We start from the raw sequence: 16,231 nt of genomic DNA, 5'->3' as shown, positions 1-16,231 counted from the left end.
GGGTCTGTTGGGTGACATGGCTTTAGCGGGTCTGTGAGGTAGCTGGACCTCAGCACCCCCTCCCCACACCCCTCCAGGAAACCCTGACTGACTCAGCTCTACAGCGCTGGGGTTCAGCTCCTTGGTCGCTGTGCAGGGGTCTTGTGTATTTTCCCACTTTGTGTCCTACGTGTTAGGTTCTGGTCCTTCAGTGTGCACGGGACATGGGGAAGGGAGGGGGAGAGGGAGATGAGCGTCTGAGAGAAGTCAGGGTGGCCCTTAGCATTTCATAGGTGGCTTTGTCACATCTTTGTTAGGTGTAAGTTTCTGTTCTTTTCAATGACAGTGAATCTGTTTGGATTTTCCATTCCTGGATCAGCTTGGAGAAGTTGGGTTTTGCTAGGACATTATTGGTTTTGATTTTTGTCACATGGCTGCTTCAGGGATTCTCTTATGCTTGCATCGACATCAATGCTTTGTTTATGTGTCCTTCTTGCCTTCCTTCCCGTCTTACAGCCCGCGTGCTGTTCTGTCTGGGTCTTCTGTGAGCTTGAGAAGGAACGTGTTTTTGTTTATTTCGTGACGAAGCTCGGGCTTGCTTGTCCTGTCTACTTCTCTTCCTGCAGCCTTGGGCACGTCTGCCCCATTTCGTCGTTGTCCTTGGAACTGGGCAGGGTAGTGCACTTACTTCCTGCTGTGACCCCAGAGTTAGCTCAGTGAGTGAGGATAAGGCACCAGGGTAGAAGGCTCCACACAGAAGGTCTACAAATGGACACTAGGAACCTACAGATGAGTTTCCTGGTATTGCCTGTTGGGGACTCATATAGCTCTATACCAACCATTAAAGATAAGGGGTGGAACACACACATGCGTGTGGTTGTGGGTATGTGCCCCCGTAAGTGCTCTTGAGAGGCCAGAGGAATGGAGCAGCTCACTGCCTTCCATGCCCTTCCTTCTCCTTAGCTTTTGAGACACGATCTCTTACTGAACTTGGAGCTGGCCATTTTGACTGGGGTGGCAGGGACGGCTCCTAGGAGCACCTGCTTCCATCAGCCAGTGCTGAAGCTGCAGGTGCTTCAGTCACACTGGCTTTTACACAGCTTCTCAGGATATCAACTCAGGTCCTCATGCTGTCATATAAACACGCTTACTGACCAAGGTGGCCCCTGGCCAGCATACATTCTTAAATTTAAATTTTTATTGTCTGTAAAAAGCAGCCATCCAAAGGGCTGATGGGTTCTGCAGAAGCCTAGTTCACAGAATCAGATGTGTCTCAGTGGAAGAGGGCCGCAGCGTTTGCTTTTTGCTGTCACTCCCTTGGTTTCCAGGGACTGTTTCATAAGAGTCTAAATTGTGTAGGAAATAACAGCAATTCATAGCAGTCTACAATCCTTTAAAAATAGTCATTCGCGGTGATTGGGAAGAGGCAGCCATTCCCTTGTGTCTGAGAACACAGGTCAGGATATCTGTGTGTGCATCTGCTTGCATTTTCTCCCTCCCTCCCTCCGTTTGTCACATCCTGAGATCCCTTATCTCCTCGGTTACGTAATGGCTCTGGGGTAAATAGCATGAGGCCATGAGCAGACTGATAGCTTTTTTAGTGTTGGGGACAAAGTAGTTACTACCCTAGGAAAATGTCTGCACTTCTTCTCAAGGGTCTTGGCCACCAGGAGCTCGCCCAGACGTTCTCCAACTGTTTAGCTGATTGAGATTTTTAATCTTGGCCAACTGAACTATAGTTGGATACTTACAGGAGGGGCAAGGAGAGAGCCTGTCAGAGCTGAGAAAGTATGCAGTGTTAGCAACATTTTTGTATGGTTAAAGACAAAAGAGAAATGAAAGTACATCTGATCACATTTCTGCTCCACACATTTACGTCTGCTGCAGTAGTTCGTGTGGTGCCTGAAGTGAATCCTGCTAATGTTTCTCTAAGAGTGGTGGTATTGGTTTTCTGTGAGAGCTCCAGTTAGTCTTGCGCAACAGAGCTCTGTGACAGTGTAAGGAGGGTTGATATCAGCAGAGGCAAGGGTGAGAGATGAGAAATTGCCTGTAGACCGGTACTGACCCGAACCGCGTCAATCACAACTGACTGTTCTCTGTCTTCTAATTCAGGCAAAGGAATGCTAATGACAGAAGTATTAAAGAGTGCTGCTGAAGCCGGGACAGTGTCACCACAGCCGCTGGAGCACGCTCGTCGTGGTCTCGGAGAGACTGTGCTTTGAGGATGCTGTCTGCTTTTGGTGAAAAAGGCAGCCACCTTTCTGTCTGTGTGATGACCATGGAGGGTGGCTCACACCACTGCTACTGATAACTGCTTCTTGCTCCTGTGGACATGAGTGATCCAAGGCCATCACAGGCAGAGAAGCACAAGCTTGGCAGAGCTGCCACCAAATTCAAGGACCCTTCCAGAGCCATGCAGTCCGATGATTATTTTGCTCGGAAATTTAAAGCCATCAATGGCAGCATGGGACCTGCTACTTTAAACACTTCCAGTCCAAGTGAGGGTGGGGGAGGTGGGGGTGGGCCAGCCAATGGTACCCCAGCAGTGCCCAAGATGGGCGTGAGGGCCAGAGTGTCAGAGTGGCCTCCTAAAAAGGACTGCTCCAAGGACCTGGCTTGCAAGACACTGTGGGAGAGTCGTTCTCAGTCCAGCTATGAGAGTGTCACCTCTATCATCCAGAATGGCCAAAATGACCAGGGTGACAGGCAGCCAGAGGAGCAGCTGGACCTGGACTTTGTGGAAGCGAAGTACACCATTGGAGACATCTTCGTCCATTCTCCCCAGAGAGGGTTGCACCCCATACGACAGAGGAGCAACAGTGACATCACCATCAGTGACATTGATACTGAGGATGTCCTGGACCAACACGCAGTCAACCCCAACACGGGAGCAGCCCTGCACAGGGAGTATGGGAGCACTTCATCTATTGACAGGCAGGGTCTGTCTGGAGAAAATGTTTTCGCCATGCTCCGAGGGTACCGAATAGAGAGTTATGACCCTAAAGTGACCAGCTCCTTTGGGTTTCCAGATTTCTTTCCCTGTGACACCGCCATCTCCCCCAGCCTCCATGCGGCGGCCCAGATTTCCAGAGGAGAGTTCGTTCGCATCTCAGGGTTGGACTACATGGATGGTGGCCTCTTGATGGGGAGGGACAGAGACAAGCCCTTCAAGCGCAGGCTAAAGTCGGAGTCCGTGGAAACCTCACTCTTCCGAAAACTTCGGACAGTCAAGAGTGAGCATGAGACCTTCAAGTTCACTTCTGACCTGGAGGAGGGCCGCCTGGACCGAGGCATCCGCCCGTGGAGTTGCCAGAGGTGCTTTGCCCATTACGATGTGCAGAGTATCCTCTTCAACATCAATGAAGCCATGGCCACGAGGGCCAGTGTAGGAAAGAGAAAGAACATCACCACAGGGGCCTCCGCAGCGTCACAGACCCCGGTTCCCGTAGGCCCAGCTGGAGGCTGCGAGTCCCCGCTGGGCAGTAAGGAGGACCTCAACTCCAAGGAGAACCCAGATGCCGATGAGGGTGACGGGAAGAGCAACGACCTGGTCCTCAGCTGTCCATACTTTCGCAATGAGACCGGCGGGGAAGGCGACAGACGCATTGCCCTCTCTCGGGCCAACTCAGCCTCTTTCAGCTCTGGGGAGAGCTGCTCCTTTGAGTCATCCCTCAGCTCACACTGTACCAATGCAGGTGTCTCCGTCTTGGAGGTGCCACGGGAGAACCAGCCTATCCACAGGGAGAAGGTCAAACGCTACATCATAGAGCACGTCGACCTCGGGGCCTACTACTACCGCAAGTTCTTCTATGGCAAAGGTAGGCACCTGGCTTCCTGCAGGGGCTCTGGGACTCTTCTATATTACTGTGTTAATGCCTTCCTGGGATGGACACACACACACACACACACACACACACACACACACACACACACACACCTTCCCCAATGTCCTAAGGACAAACCAAAGTACAATTCCATCAGCTTTCACTCTGGAGAATCAGTGAGCGAGCCTATTAGACTTACTGACCGAGCGTAGGGAAGGAAGGGGTTGTGAGCGAGGTGGCCTTACAGCAGCCGTGTGGAAAGGTCTGCGGCCAGCGTGAATGACTCTGATGGCTGCACAGATGGGAGCCTCTTCCCCAGGTCTTGCCCTACCTTGTACTTTAGCCCTTTCTGAGTTAGGGCAGAATTAGCACACAGCTGATGGATGGATAGATGGATGGATGGATGGATGGATGGATATTCAGGTAAGGGACCCTTCACCTCCCTGACATTCCTTTTTCACGATATCAGTAGTCCAAAAGTCCAGCTGTGACATCTCTTGCATGCAGGCACCCCTGGTCCCATGAAGATGGCGGCAGTTTGTCTCAGAGGATAGTCCTGCACGACACACTGGGATCCAAATATGCAGCACTCAAGGGGCAGCTTAGGAGGAGGAAGGACTTGTTCTGACATGGTTTCAGAGAGTCCAGGCCATAATCAAGTGTCCCTGTGTTCTTAGGGTAGACATGGGATCATGTCACGCAGAGAATTTTTTCATTTCACAGTGCATAGGGAGGGATGAACAGATAGTCAGGGATTGGATATCAGTCTGGTGACACAACTTCAGTGACCTGCTCTTCCGGCAAAGTTCTACCTTGTAAAGTTTCTAGGGCCCTCCATAGTAGCACCACCAGCTACAGATCCGTTGTTTATCATATGAGTCTGTAGAAGATGTTGAAATCATCCCAGTCTTCAGGCACTGCCATGGGCCTTTCTGCTTTAGAGCAGCTTCCTCGGTACCCTATCACCGGGACAACTCTCACCAAGGGCAAGCTTCCTCCCCTCCGACATCAAGCTTCATTTAAACTTTACCCCCTTACTAAGTGTCCTGTGGTTACATCCGTCCTGTGCTGTCCTCTGTGTAGCTCCTTGCACTGTGTAGCTGGATAACTCCGTGGGTTTCCCACCATTCTCTGCTCTTACCTCTTTAATTCATGGACTGGATGTGCCAAAGTCCCTGCTGAAAGAATTCATGCGTTGACCGGACGTGCGTGCGTGCGTGGGTTACATGGGCAGATACAGAGTGAGTGTTCCTTCTGCCATTGTTCCGGAAGTCTTTCATATAGTATAAAATAATTTATTTTCACTTTTCTCTGTCTGACCATCTGTATGCGACACAGGCTTTGTGACCAGTATGCTCCAGTCCCTGTTCCCAGCTCTCCTGTTTGAGTTCAGTCCTTGTCACAGGAAAGCCTAGAACCTCTGACTGACACCCCCATGCCGTGCCCTCCCTTGTGTAGGAGCTCTGGAAAGGAAGAAGACAGTTAGTTGCTCTTGGCTTTCGAAAATGACCTCAGAGATACAAGGCTTCCTCCCCAAGATTGTTGTTACCGCTAGAAGCTGGCACATGGAATCAAGTCTGTAAGTGGCTTAGTCTCCAGGCTGAGTGCTGGAGAGTTGGGCCTTCAGGAGGAAAGGTTCTCAGGTCCTCTTGTGCAAAAGCTTAACAGCTCCCACTCAAGTGCGGCTCACATCCAGAGTGCGTATTCGACGAGCCAAGTTTACTGCCCCTGACTATTGGCACCAGTGGACTTGTTAATGACCTTGGGGTCTGTCTCGGGAGGTGGTTTCTCACCTGGCTTGTCTGTCACTTATGAAGACCTCTCTACACTGACCTCTGCCCTCTCTGATTGATGATGGAGACACTGAAGAGCTTTGGAAGCAATGCTTGAAGCTATTATTGCTCGAGACTATTTAGGTTGGTAAAGAAATAAGTTAATCAGCTCCCAGAAATAGCTTGTGTGTACACACCCTGGAGTGTATGGTAAGGAGATGTAGCCGTGCTGGCAGGCAGTGCCAGACTCTTGGATTCATTTCTGACTGGGGGTTAGGCCGAGGACCTAGGAAGTAGCTGGAAAGCTGAGTTCTAGACTGCTCTGTGAAGCCCACAGAGTGAGGAAATGCACCAAAGGCCCTGGTTTCTCACTGGGAAGAAACCTGGAAGCCCCAGACTGAGAGGCCATGGCCTCGGAGGAGAGCTGTCAGGCTTCAGTGTAGCGGAGACTCCTGCTTCCTCAGGGCCTTAGCTCTTTGCCAGTAACCCAGTGTGACTTGAGATAAAATTGACAGTAGGGACCAGACACTGGTGGCTAGAGTCCTGAGGATTCAAGTGTAGAGACTAGCATGACCCCAGAGCCTCAGGGGTGTGTTTCAGAGAGGATGAGGCCAACTGCTGTGAGCCCTGGCTCTCCCTCCATGCTCTCCCTCCATGCTCTCCTTCCCATGCTCTTCCTCCATCCTCTCCCCATCCTCTCCCTCCCATGTTCTCCCTCCATGCTCTCCCTCCATCCTCTCCCTCCATGCTCTCCCTCCATCCTCTCCCTCCATGCTCTCCCTCCATCCTCTCCCCATGCTCTTCCTCCATCCTCTCCCTCCATCCTCTCCCTCCATTCTCTCCCTCCATCTTCTCCCTCCATCTTCTCCCTCCATCCTCTCCCTCCATCCTCTCCCTCCCATGATCCCCCTCCATGCTCTCCCTCTGCCCCCTTAGCTTCTTCCCTGCTGCGATGTTGAAATGCTCTGACAAATGCAACCTTAGGGAGAAAGGGTCTATTTTAACTCACAGTTCAAGGTAGAATCTATCATGAATGGGAAATCTAGACAGCAGGAGCTTGAAGCAGTCAGGAAACAGAGAGGAATGAGTGAGAGCCAGTATCCAGTATGTCTCCTCCATTTTTCCCAGCCCAGGTGTGGTCCCACTCACAAGATGGATCTTCCGGTGTCAATTAATGTAATGAAGATGGTCCCCACAGGTGTGCCCACAGGCCCATCTTTCAGGTGACTCCGGATTTTGTCAGGTTGACAATGCTAGCTCCAAGTTCCCTTTCCCTCTCTCTCCTTCCCTGTCTCACTTTTCTTCCATCTTTCAGTTTCCCCTTTCCTTTCTCCTTCCCCACCTCCTTCCTATATAAAATGGCACCTGACAGGACACATTTGACTTTCTTCAGGGGTGGAGGCAACTTGGAAGGAGCAGGGGGCAGGAGAAGTGGCATGAGGCTCCCTTGTGGTGACCCAGACTAAGCTGTTCCAGGGGAGCCTCATTATCTGGGTTCACGTCTTCATCATCTCCCAACCCAACTCCCTTCTCTCCAGCGCTTGCCTTCCTCTGCAGCACTGAGAATGAAGGATGCTGTCAGTCAGAGAGTTTCACACTGGGTTGGAGCTGGAGCCTCCCATGCGCAAGACCCTAAGCTCAGCAGCCAGGCTGATAAACAGAAACCCTGCACTACCCCCCCCCCCAACACCACGTTCCTATTTAGTGTCTGGGAACTCAGGAACTGCCCCTTTGCCATAGCTGAAGTGCCCATCTATGGAAGTCAATGCTTGATAACCTAGGACTGTGAATGGGCCAGGTGGAGAACACTGGTGGATTCCTAGCCCACCCAGCTCCATCTTCAAGATGAGCTAAGGACTCAGGGAGGCCCTGCAAAGGACTTAGAGCAGTGCCTGTCTCACTGCATGGGCGTCCTGCATTTCTTATGCGTGCGTGCATATGTGCGCGCATGCGTGCGTGGGTGTGTGTGTGTGTGTGTGTGTGTCCTTCTCTCCTGAAAGAGGCCATGGCCTCTGCCACACCCAGACACAGAATTAAAGGCAGCACTTTGTTTTGATGGTGAAGAGATGAGGACAGAAGCAGAAGTATGGGAATATGTCTGGTGAAGCTGCCACCTGGCTCCACACACACTCACCCCAGTGTCACTGAGGTTAGGGGAGGGGCGTGTCTCTCTGCTGAGTCAGTCATGACTTTCCTTTGAGTTTCATGTCCCTGCCTTTTCTTCCCATTTTAGAGTCGGTGACTAAAAGGGGGTAGGACACTGTTAAATTCACAGGGTGAGTAGAGTACCACCTGGCGAGAGTACTATTCTAAGACACATGTTCCCCTCTGAGAGGACGTTGTTGATGGCCTTGGCTTAGCCTCTCTCCCTGGCCCTCACTCATCACTGCTGCAAACCGGTCCATTGAGTCCAGGAGCTCGTAATAAGAGGAACTACCCAGATAACCCGGGACTCTGGCACTAAGGGACAATGCCAGGCACTTGCTCTCCTTCCTGTGCAGGCAGTGAGACCACAGGGAGTCAGTGTAAGAACCTGCAAAGGCCTTTTCATACCAGACCCCAGCCTGTCGTGGGTTAACATGGAGAAACAGGAAGGGGGTGCTGCTTTTCTTTCTTTTTTGGGTTTTTCGAGACAGGGTTTCTCTGTGTAGCCCNTGCGCCACCACGCCCGGCCAGGATGCTGCTTTTCTTGAGGCTTGCTTGATGGTCAAAGTAGGGACCTCAGGCATCTTCTGTTCTGGTACAGTAAGATGGAAGTGAAGGTTACCATCATGGAAGGTCCCACAGGTTCTGGGATCCTAGTAAAGCCCACTGTGCGTCTGCTCAGCTCCAAGCTCCATGCACTCTCCCATCTCAGAATGCACAGAAGCTGGACAGCTGAGCTTCCCCAGCAGCCTCTCCTCTTCCTCTTCCTCTTCCTCTTCCTCTTCCTCTTCCTCTTCCTCTTCCTCTTCTTCCTCCTCTTCCTCCTTCTCCTCTTCTTCTCCCTCCTCTTCTTCTTCCTCTTCCTCCTCCTTCTCCTCCTCTTAAGACCACTGAACTGAGAACTGCAGCGAACAGAGGAGGCCAGTGATGGCTCCCTCCATCCCATGTATGCCGTCACATGTGTGCCCATGCATTTGGAGACCTGAGGTTGGCCCCAGGAATCCTTCTGGACCCTTTAACCTTCTTTTAGAGACAGGGTCTCCCAGCTGAAACCAATGCTCACTGGTGCCACTGGTCTGGCTTACCAGGTCGCTGTAGGAACCTCCTGCCTCTGCCTTCCTTCCAGTCAGGGGTTAGATGACATTTGGGTAGGGTTTCGGAATCCAGTTTTATGCGTGTTGTCTGTGGAGAGGGATGTGACGAGCAGCCTACCCAGAGCCATCTTCCCAGCCCATGGCTTGGTTTCCCTTCTCATGTGAAGGCATCCCCTAGAGCTGCATGGAAGTGCTGCTGCCAGGCTGTCTGCAGTCCTACAGCAGGTCACATAACCTCTCACCTTTGACCCCTTCTAAAACATGGGCCTTCATTGGTTTTGTATGAAGCAAGTGTAATATTTTTAAACATTTCATTATTTCACTTCAGTGCTGTGGGTTTTCTAAGCTTATTAATGGTTTGATTAAGTTTGGATCAGAGTCACATGACACCAATACCTCAATCTCCCTGCATGGGGAATGGGCTCATAACGCAAGAGTATGGGTTTTTTAAGGCTGCGTGTGGCTTCACAGTGGCCTTCTGAGGCAGGATCTTCACTTGCCCATTTGCTGCACTTTTATTGTCTCTTGTCCACAGCTCCTAAAGTGCAGTGTAGCCAGCGATCTGAAATGCAGGCACACAGTTGACTAGAGGGAAAGGTGATCAGCTGTGCCATGTCACCCCAGTCAGCAGCATTCGAAAACAAAGTGACCAGCTAGTTCTTGAAGGCAGAGGACCTGTAAGCTGCTTTTTAGGATACAGGAGTCACAGGCTTCAGAGGCCTGGAGGACGTGGATCCTGAAGCTTGTGACTGCTAGGATCTTGCTGTGGGCTTTACCACTGCACCAACTGCCTGGCAGGGTGGCCCTTGTCCATCTCTGCAGCCCCTGGACTCATTGGTGACTTACCAATTAATCAGTCTCCCTCTTAAGATACTGCAGAGTCTAGAAACAGCCTTGGGCTGGGGTCCCAGGCACCCCAGTCCTTTGTCTCCCTTTCCCCCTTCTTGATGGGGCAGCCAGGGTACAGCACCAAGATCCTGTGACTCTCATTCCCACACTGCAGTCTTGTTAACCTCTTTTTTTTTTTTTTAATCCTGTGCTATTGTATTCGTGTGATGTGTGGATTTTCATTCAACTTAACAGCTTTCTCGTGGTTTCCACCCTGCCGGGGAAGGATTTCATTTGATTCACTCTTGAAACAATTTTATGGAAATCATTAGCTCATTGGTTTAGAAATAAGGCCGGCCTGTGGGGGGCCGGGGTCTGAATGCACACAGCTATGAGGGGCTTGCTCATGAGCCTCTGTCCAGAGTGGCCGGGCTTCTCAGATCAAACTTAACAGAGATCTTTCCTGAAAGGGATGCAGGATGTCCTTTAAAAGAGGTGCCTTTGTTCCCTCTGGGGAAGTGGGGGAGGGGACAGAGCATAGACTCGGTTCACATCTTCATGGTCTGTGGACATGCTCTATATAGGAGCTAGACAGCATGTTCTCAAATCTAGGGAAAATTTTAATTTCTTTAGAAACACATGCAGGCATTCCACAGACTTCTTACTGAAACTAAAGGCACCACCAGGAGAGAGGTTCCTAGCAAAGACTGGTGAGGCGGAACTGCTATAGGGTCTGCCAGCACAGGCATGGTGCCTGTGGATGGACCATGGGGACCTCACCTCCACATCCACATTCAGAAATGCAGGCATGTAAGTGAGTCAGAGCCAGAGCCAGAGCAGAAATGGAAGCAAGAAGTGGTGAGGGGGCACCTTCCTGTATTCTCTGCTCACTAGGCTATGCTCCTTGTCATCTCTGATGACAGAGCTGAGAGTTCTCCAGTTCTTCAAAACATGGTTTCTGATTCAGTGGAGTATTATGTGCCACTGTCGTCTTAAACAGATATCTGCGTGTTTACCTGCATTTGCCCAGGGAGTCCTTATAGAACAATGTGCCTGTGGGCAACATGTAAAATTGTCAGCAGCCTTTTAGAAAAGACAGAAACTTGAGGGCTATGTGTGTGCATGCACACGTGTGTCTGGGTATGTGTTTGTGTGTGTGTGTGTGTGTGTGTGTGTGTGTGTGTGTGTAATTTGAAGAGGAGTGACCATCCCAGAGTGCTACAGAGCATGGCCAAGAAGAGCAGAGCACCAAATACCAAACCTGTGGGAGGATATCTAGCCACAGCTTGGAAAGCTCTAGACTGATCCTTGTTTGCTATAAAGGCAGGTTTAGTGCAGTGTCCTGGGCCCCTTGTCACTAATGCATGTCAAGAGAATAAGACATACTGAAGTAAACAGTTAACATCCTCGAAACTGTGATCTTAAACTACTGATTACAGTCACAAATGGCTGCTCAGCTTCTTCAAAACTGACATGTGTTTGGTGACACTGTCCTGTCCACTGTCTTGGCTGTTGGCAGCATATACTTTATCTACCACACAGGCTTTCTCCAATCTGAAATTGATCCTCCTTCACCCCAAAAGTAGCCTCCTTGTGGTTTCTGGCTCCTCCTGGTTCTAGAAGGACTGAGTATCTGTGTTACACTAGCCTGGTCCCCAAGCAGTATAAGACAAAAGGCCTGCATTTCAGAACCAATTTGGGCAGTGTTGGCTGGAGTGGAGCAGGCAGTTGCCCCTTTGGTGACTTCATATCTCTCTAAAAGTTCTCAGAGCACAAAACCACAGCTAGGACCCTTGCAGAGCTGCAGGTTTCCCGAACTCAAAAACTGAGAGTTGGGCAAAAGTAGCTAAAACCTAGAAGGTAGCATTCAGAGGGGGAATGTAGTGTTTTGTCTAAGGGTGGGAAAAAATCAGGGCTGAAGGATATAACCCCTTGGAGAACAGGTCAGGCTGTGGTTAGCAAAGAATGAATGAACAGTTCCTAGGGGTCCCATCTACCTCCTGTTCTGCATGAATCACTGTCTGACGTGGCTGCTAATGGTAGACATGCTCTTGACTGTGTCAGTGGGTATATGGCAGTTGTTCCTGTGTTTGACAAGGTCCGACTGCCTCTGCTGTGCTGTGGTAAGATTCCATCAGTATGGAAGCTACAGTGAGACATTGTGACTCCTCATTGTTCTGTAGTCCAGAGCATGGTCCATAGAGCGGGGAGTGCCCATCACTGGGAGGAGGGTCATATTGTGAGTGGGGATTGCTTCCTTGAGTGCTCCCCTGTGTCCACACTGCTAAATGTCCCCTGCCGTGTGGCTATTATACAAAAGAGTACAGGCTGGTAACTCATTAGAAGTGTGTCCTGTGACATCCTCTGCTTGGTAGATGGGATACCCCAAGACCCATCCCTGCCGTGGGATTGTGTGACTCAGGTGTTTTTTCAAGGACCAGGGGTTTATGGGAAAGAAAAGATGAACTGACAGCTTGGCAGAGGGAGTTACTGGATTTGTAGGAGCAGTGACCTTCACAGCCCAGAAACCAGCATGTGCTTCCTGTCTCTAAATTTCTCCTTAGACACTAGGGACAGTTTAATGATATGGTGACCTTTGCCACTCCACTGATGGCTAAGATTACTCTGGCTAGTCTGAGTGGCTCATTGAGTGACCTCCGGAGTCTCATTCAGTGTGAGAAGGTCACCTTCCGTATGGAGTGGAGCAGTGCAGACTCCTTGCTGACTCTTGAGGAACCATGCCCCTCCCCCTCCACAGTGTGAGGATGCTGACCCATCTTCCTAATGGTGCCATCTACAGAGCAGCAGCTTTGAGGTGGGACCCTCAGCATACTGTGACAGTGCAAAGCAGAGTAGAAAAGCAGAGAGCCCATGAGATGACTGACACCAGCTAAGTAAGCCTGTCTAGATCCCAGCTGTGGGAAGGATCGTGGTGCAACCTTGTGGCACTGCTCTAGGACTCACTGCATGAACTGCTGCTACAATGTCACTCTCTCCCAAATATGCTGTTTTGAATCACAGAGCACCAGAACTACTTTGGAATAGATGAAAATCTTGGCCCCGTGGCGGTCAGCATCCGGAGGGAAAAGGTGGAAGATCCCAGGGAGAAAGAAGGGTCGCAGTTCAACTACAGGGTGGCCTTCAGGACAAGTGAGGTAAGAAACTGCTATTGGGCATTGCCACACTACTTAGTTTTAGAAAACCTAGCTTTGATGTTAGTCATCCACTGAGGACACTGAGAGGCGATTATGTGGTCCCATCCCAAGCAAACACTTGGAAGCCTGTCCTGCCCGCATTGCATGATAGGACAGCATGGTGAAGGTGGACAGTTCTGAGACTGAGATGTGAGAGCAGATGCCATCTACGCAATACCCATCACAAGTGCGAAATGAGTTTAAAACCACATGCAAAAGTTGAGGCAGCCTGCTTGTGTGTGTGTGTGTGTGTGTGTGTGTGTGTGTGTGTGTGTGTAATTTGAAGAGGAGTGACCATCCCAGAGTGCTACAGAGCATGGCCAAGAAGAGCAGAGCACCAAATACCAAACCTGTGGGAGGATATCTAGCCACAGCTTGGAAAGCTCTAGACTGATCCTTGTTTGCTATAAAGGCAGGTTTAGTGCAGTGTCCTGGGCCCCTTGTCACTAATGCATGTCAAGAGAATAAGACATACTGAAGTAAACAGTTAACATCCTTGAACTGTGATCTTAAACTACTGATTACAGTCACAAATGGCTGCTCAGCTTCTTCAAAACTGACATGTGTTTGGTGACACTGTCCTGTCCACTGTCTTGGCTGTTGGCAGCATATACTTTATTTACCACACAGGCTTTCTCCAATCTGAAATTGATCCTCCTTCACCCCAAGGTGAATGACCAGCAACGAGTACTAACCGGAGTCTCATTTGCCACAGCTCACAACTCTGAGGGGAGCAATCCTAGAAGACGCTGTCCCCTCCACAGCCCGGCACGGCACCGCCCGGGGCCTGCCCCTCAAGGAGGTCCTGGAGTATGTCATCCCAGAGCTGAGTATCCAGTGTCTGCGGCAAGCAGCCAACTCCCCCAAGGTCCCAGAGCAGCTGCTCAAGCTGGATGAGCAGGGGGTACGTACAGCATGCGACCAGAAAGCTCTTGCAAGCCTGGACTGCACACTTGACAATGAGACTTTCCACTTGTGTAACCCCGCCCCCAGACCATGCTGACTGTGTCTTTGGCTGGTCTTGAACTCAGAATCCTCCTGCCTCAGTCTCCCAGGTAGTCAGAATTAGAAACGTGAGCTGTCACACTAGATTTCTCATGTTCTTTCCTTTGAAACCATTTCTAATAAATGCCTTCAAGTGAAGTGTGTAGCCCCAAAGACCATGCTAACCAATTCCACAGAGGCTCCATCTTTCCCAACCCATGTGGTTTTTGCTTTGTGGGAACAGACTACATGACAGCTATAGCCTGCCGTAGCAGGTGATTCGTGGGGCCTGCCTGGCGTTGTGAGCCTGTGGGTGACACTATCTGGATGTCCAGGAGCCATTGTGGAGGCAGGCTCCAGGTGTGTCCTTGCTTTCTCTCCTGGCTTTGCCATGCTGATGTGGCTTTGTTCTATGATGACTGTAGACCTGAGCGTCAGCTGACCTTTTGGCTCTCATAGCTCCTCCCATGTCTTAGAAATAAAGGGCTGTTGGGAAATAGCTGTCGAAGCTATTTACCCCTGAAAGAGATGCAGTTTGCCACCACCCAGCTGTCTCTGCCCTTCTAACACTAACGCCACTGTTGCTGTTTCTTTTCCTGAAAGCCAATCTGCCTGAGAGGGCACCTGCACAACCAAGAGGGGTTCAGATATCTATGCAGTAATTAACCTCGCTGTGGCTCCTCTCTCTCCGGGTCTGTAGCCTTGCTGGGCTCCTGTGATTGATATTTCCCTTCAGGACACAGTGTGGAGACTCGAGCTTCTTCATTTGGTTGTTGGGATTTTGTTAAGATGTTTCAAGCAAGGAGCCAGAACGCTGTGGAGAGCTGAAAAGAACTTATGATGTGAAGTCTTGAGGGCTTTGACACAATGTTTACACAAATTAAACCCCCCCCCAGCTTCTAGAATGCCTGTGTGTGTGTGTGTGTGTGTGTGTGTGTGTGTGTGTGTGCGCGTGCACATGGCTGCTGGAGTTCAGAGTCTCTGGAAGAACAGCCCGTGCTCATATCCATGGAGCCATTTCTCCAGCTCCCTTTCTTTGCTTTGTGTTTTTTAAAGCTACATTATTTTTATGTGTGGATGTTTCCCTGTGTGTATGCATGATTCCTGAAGAGGGGTCAGTTCCCTAAAACTGGAGCTAACGGTGATTCTGTGTGCTGGGAAGTTGAAGCACCTGTGCTTCACATCACCTGTGTGCTGGGAGTTGAAGTTGGGTCCTCTGCATGGGCAGCAAGAACTCTGCACCCTGTCTTCTTGTCCTTCTCAAAGGCTGTCCTAGTTTACACACCCGGGAATTCATAGGCTGGTCTTCCGTGATCGTCTCCAGACACACACCTCAGTATAACATCTGTAACAGAGTCTGTTCTGAAGGCCAACTGCTCCTCCCCTCTTGGCCACATGGCACAGACACTCCAGGTAGACATCACATTTGTTCTGCCCAAGCCTCAGGTGCACATCACAGACTGAGCTGCAGGTGGAGCCGGAGCTGAGCAGTGGGATCTCAAGGAAGTCCATAGCCTTTCCTCCTTCATTTGTGTTTAAATCTTCTTGTTGATCATGACAAACTGACTTAGTCACTGTTCTATTGCTGTGAAGAAACATGGTGACCAAGACAACTCTTATAGAAGAAAGCATTTGTGCCGGGCGTGGTGGCGCATGCCTTTAATTCCAGCACTCGGGAGGCAGAGGCAGGCGGATTTCTGAGTTCGAGACCAGCCTGGTTTATAAAGTGAGTTCCAGGACAGCCAGGGCTATACAGAGAAACCCTGTCTCGAAAATAATAATAATAATAATAATAAAAAAAGAAGAAAGCATTTAATTGTGGACTTGCTTACAGATACTCCATGATTATGGTGGGAAGCATGGTGGCATGCTGGGGCTCATGGTGCTGGAGAAGGAGCTGAGTGTTGTACAGCTTGATTCATGAGTGGGGGCTGGGAGCAAGGTTGGCTTAGTGTGGGCTTTTGAAACTTCAAAGCCCACCCCGTGACATACTTCCTCTAACAAGACTGTTCCTCATCTCTTTAACCCTCCTCAGTAGTCCCAGCACCACACACACACACACACACACACACACACACACCCCACCCCTGCTGACTAAGCATTCGAATATATGAACCTGTGGAGGCTATTCTTATTCAAACCACCACCTAACCCTTCCGATGTCTGGGACAGCCTTGATCCTGACCCGGGCAGAGTAGTTGTGGCTCAGTCCCCTCTGTCTATGTGTGTATCCTGCTCACAGCCCTGAGCCACAGAAAACTGACAATCTAATGTTTGAGTGTGTCCCTGCTCTCAGGTCCCAGTGAGTGTGTCCCTGCTCTCAGGTCCCAGTGAGTGTGTCCCTGCTCTCAGGTTCCAGTGAGTGTGTCCCTGCTCTCAGGTCCCAGTGAGTGTGTCCCTGCTCTCAGGTC

The 16,231-nt window shown here is 50.4% G+C and overlaps 1 protein-coding gene across 3 annotated transcripts in view; it reads left to right on the top strand.

Moving 5' to 3' along the window:
- The window catches only part of Sipa1l2 (signal induced proliferation associated 1 like 2), a 154,430-nt gene that overhangs the window by 75,136 nt on the left and 63,063 nt on the right, over positions 1-16,231 (top strand). For all 3 annotated transcript variants that reach the window (XM_021220025.2, XM_029532387.1, XM_029532388.1), the window contains exons 3-5: positions 2,092-3,797; positions 12,664-12,797; positions 13,552-13,740. In XM_021220025.2, coding sequence (XP_021075684.1) covers positions 2,312-3,797; positions 12,664-12,797; positions 13,552-13,740 — 1,809 coding nt within the window. In that variant the 5' untranslated portion in view covers positions 2,092-2,311. The remainder of the gene's footprint in view (positions 1-2,091; positions 3,798-12,663; positions 12,798-13,551; positions 13,741-16,231) is intronic.

This window comes from Mus pahari, chromosome 20 (assembly GCF_900095145.1).
Source record: "Mus pahari chromosome 20, PAHARI_EIJ_v1.1, whole genome shotgun sequence".
In the NCBI taxonomy this organism is placed as follows: Eukaryota; Metazoa; Chordata; class Mammalia; order Rodentia; family Muridae; genus Mus; species Mus pahari.
This window is presented reverse-complemented; position numbering and strand designations above follow the sequence as displayed.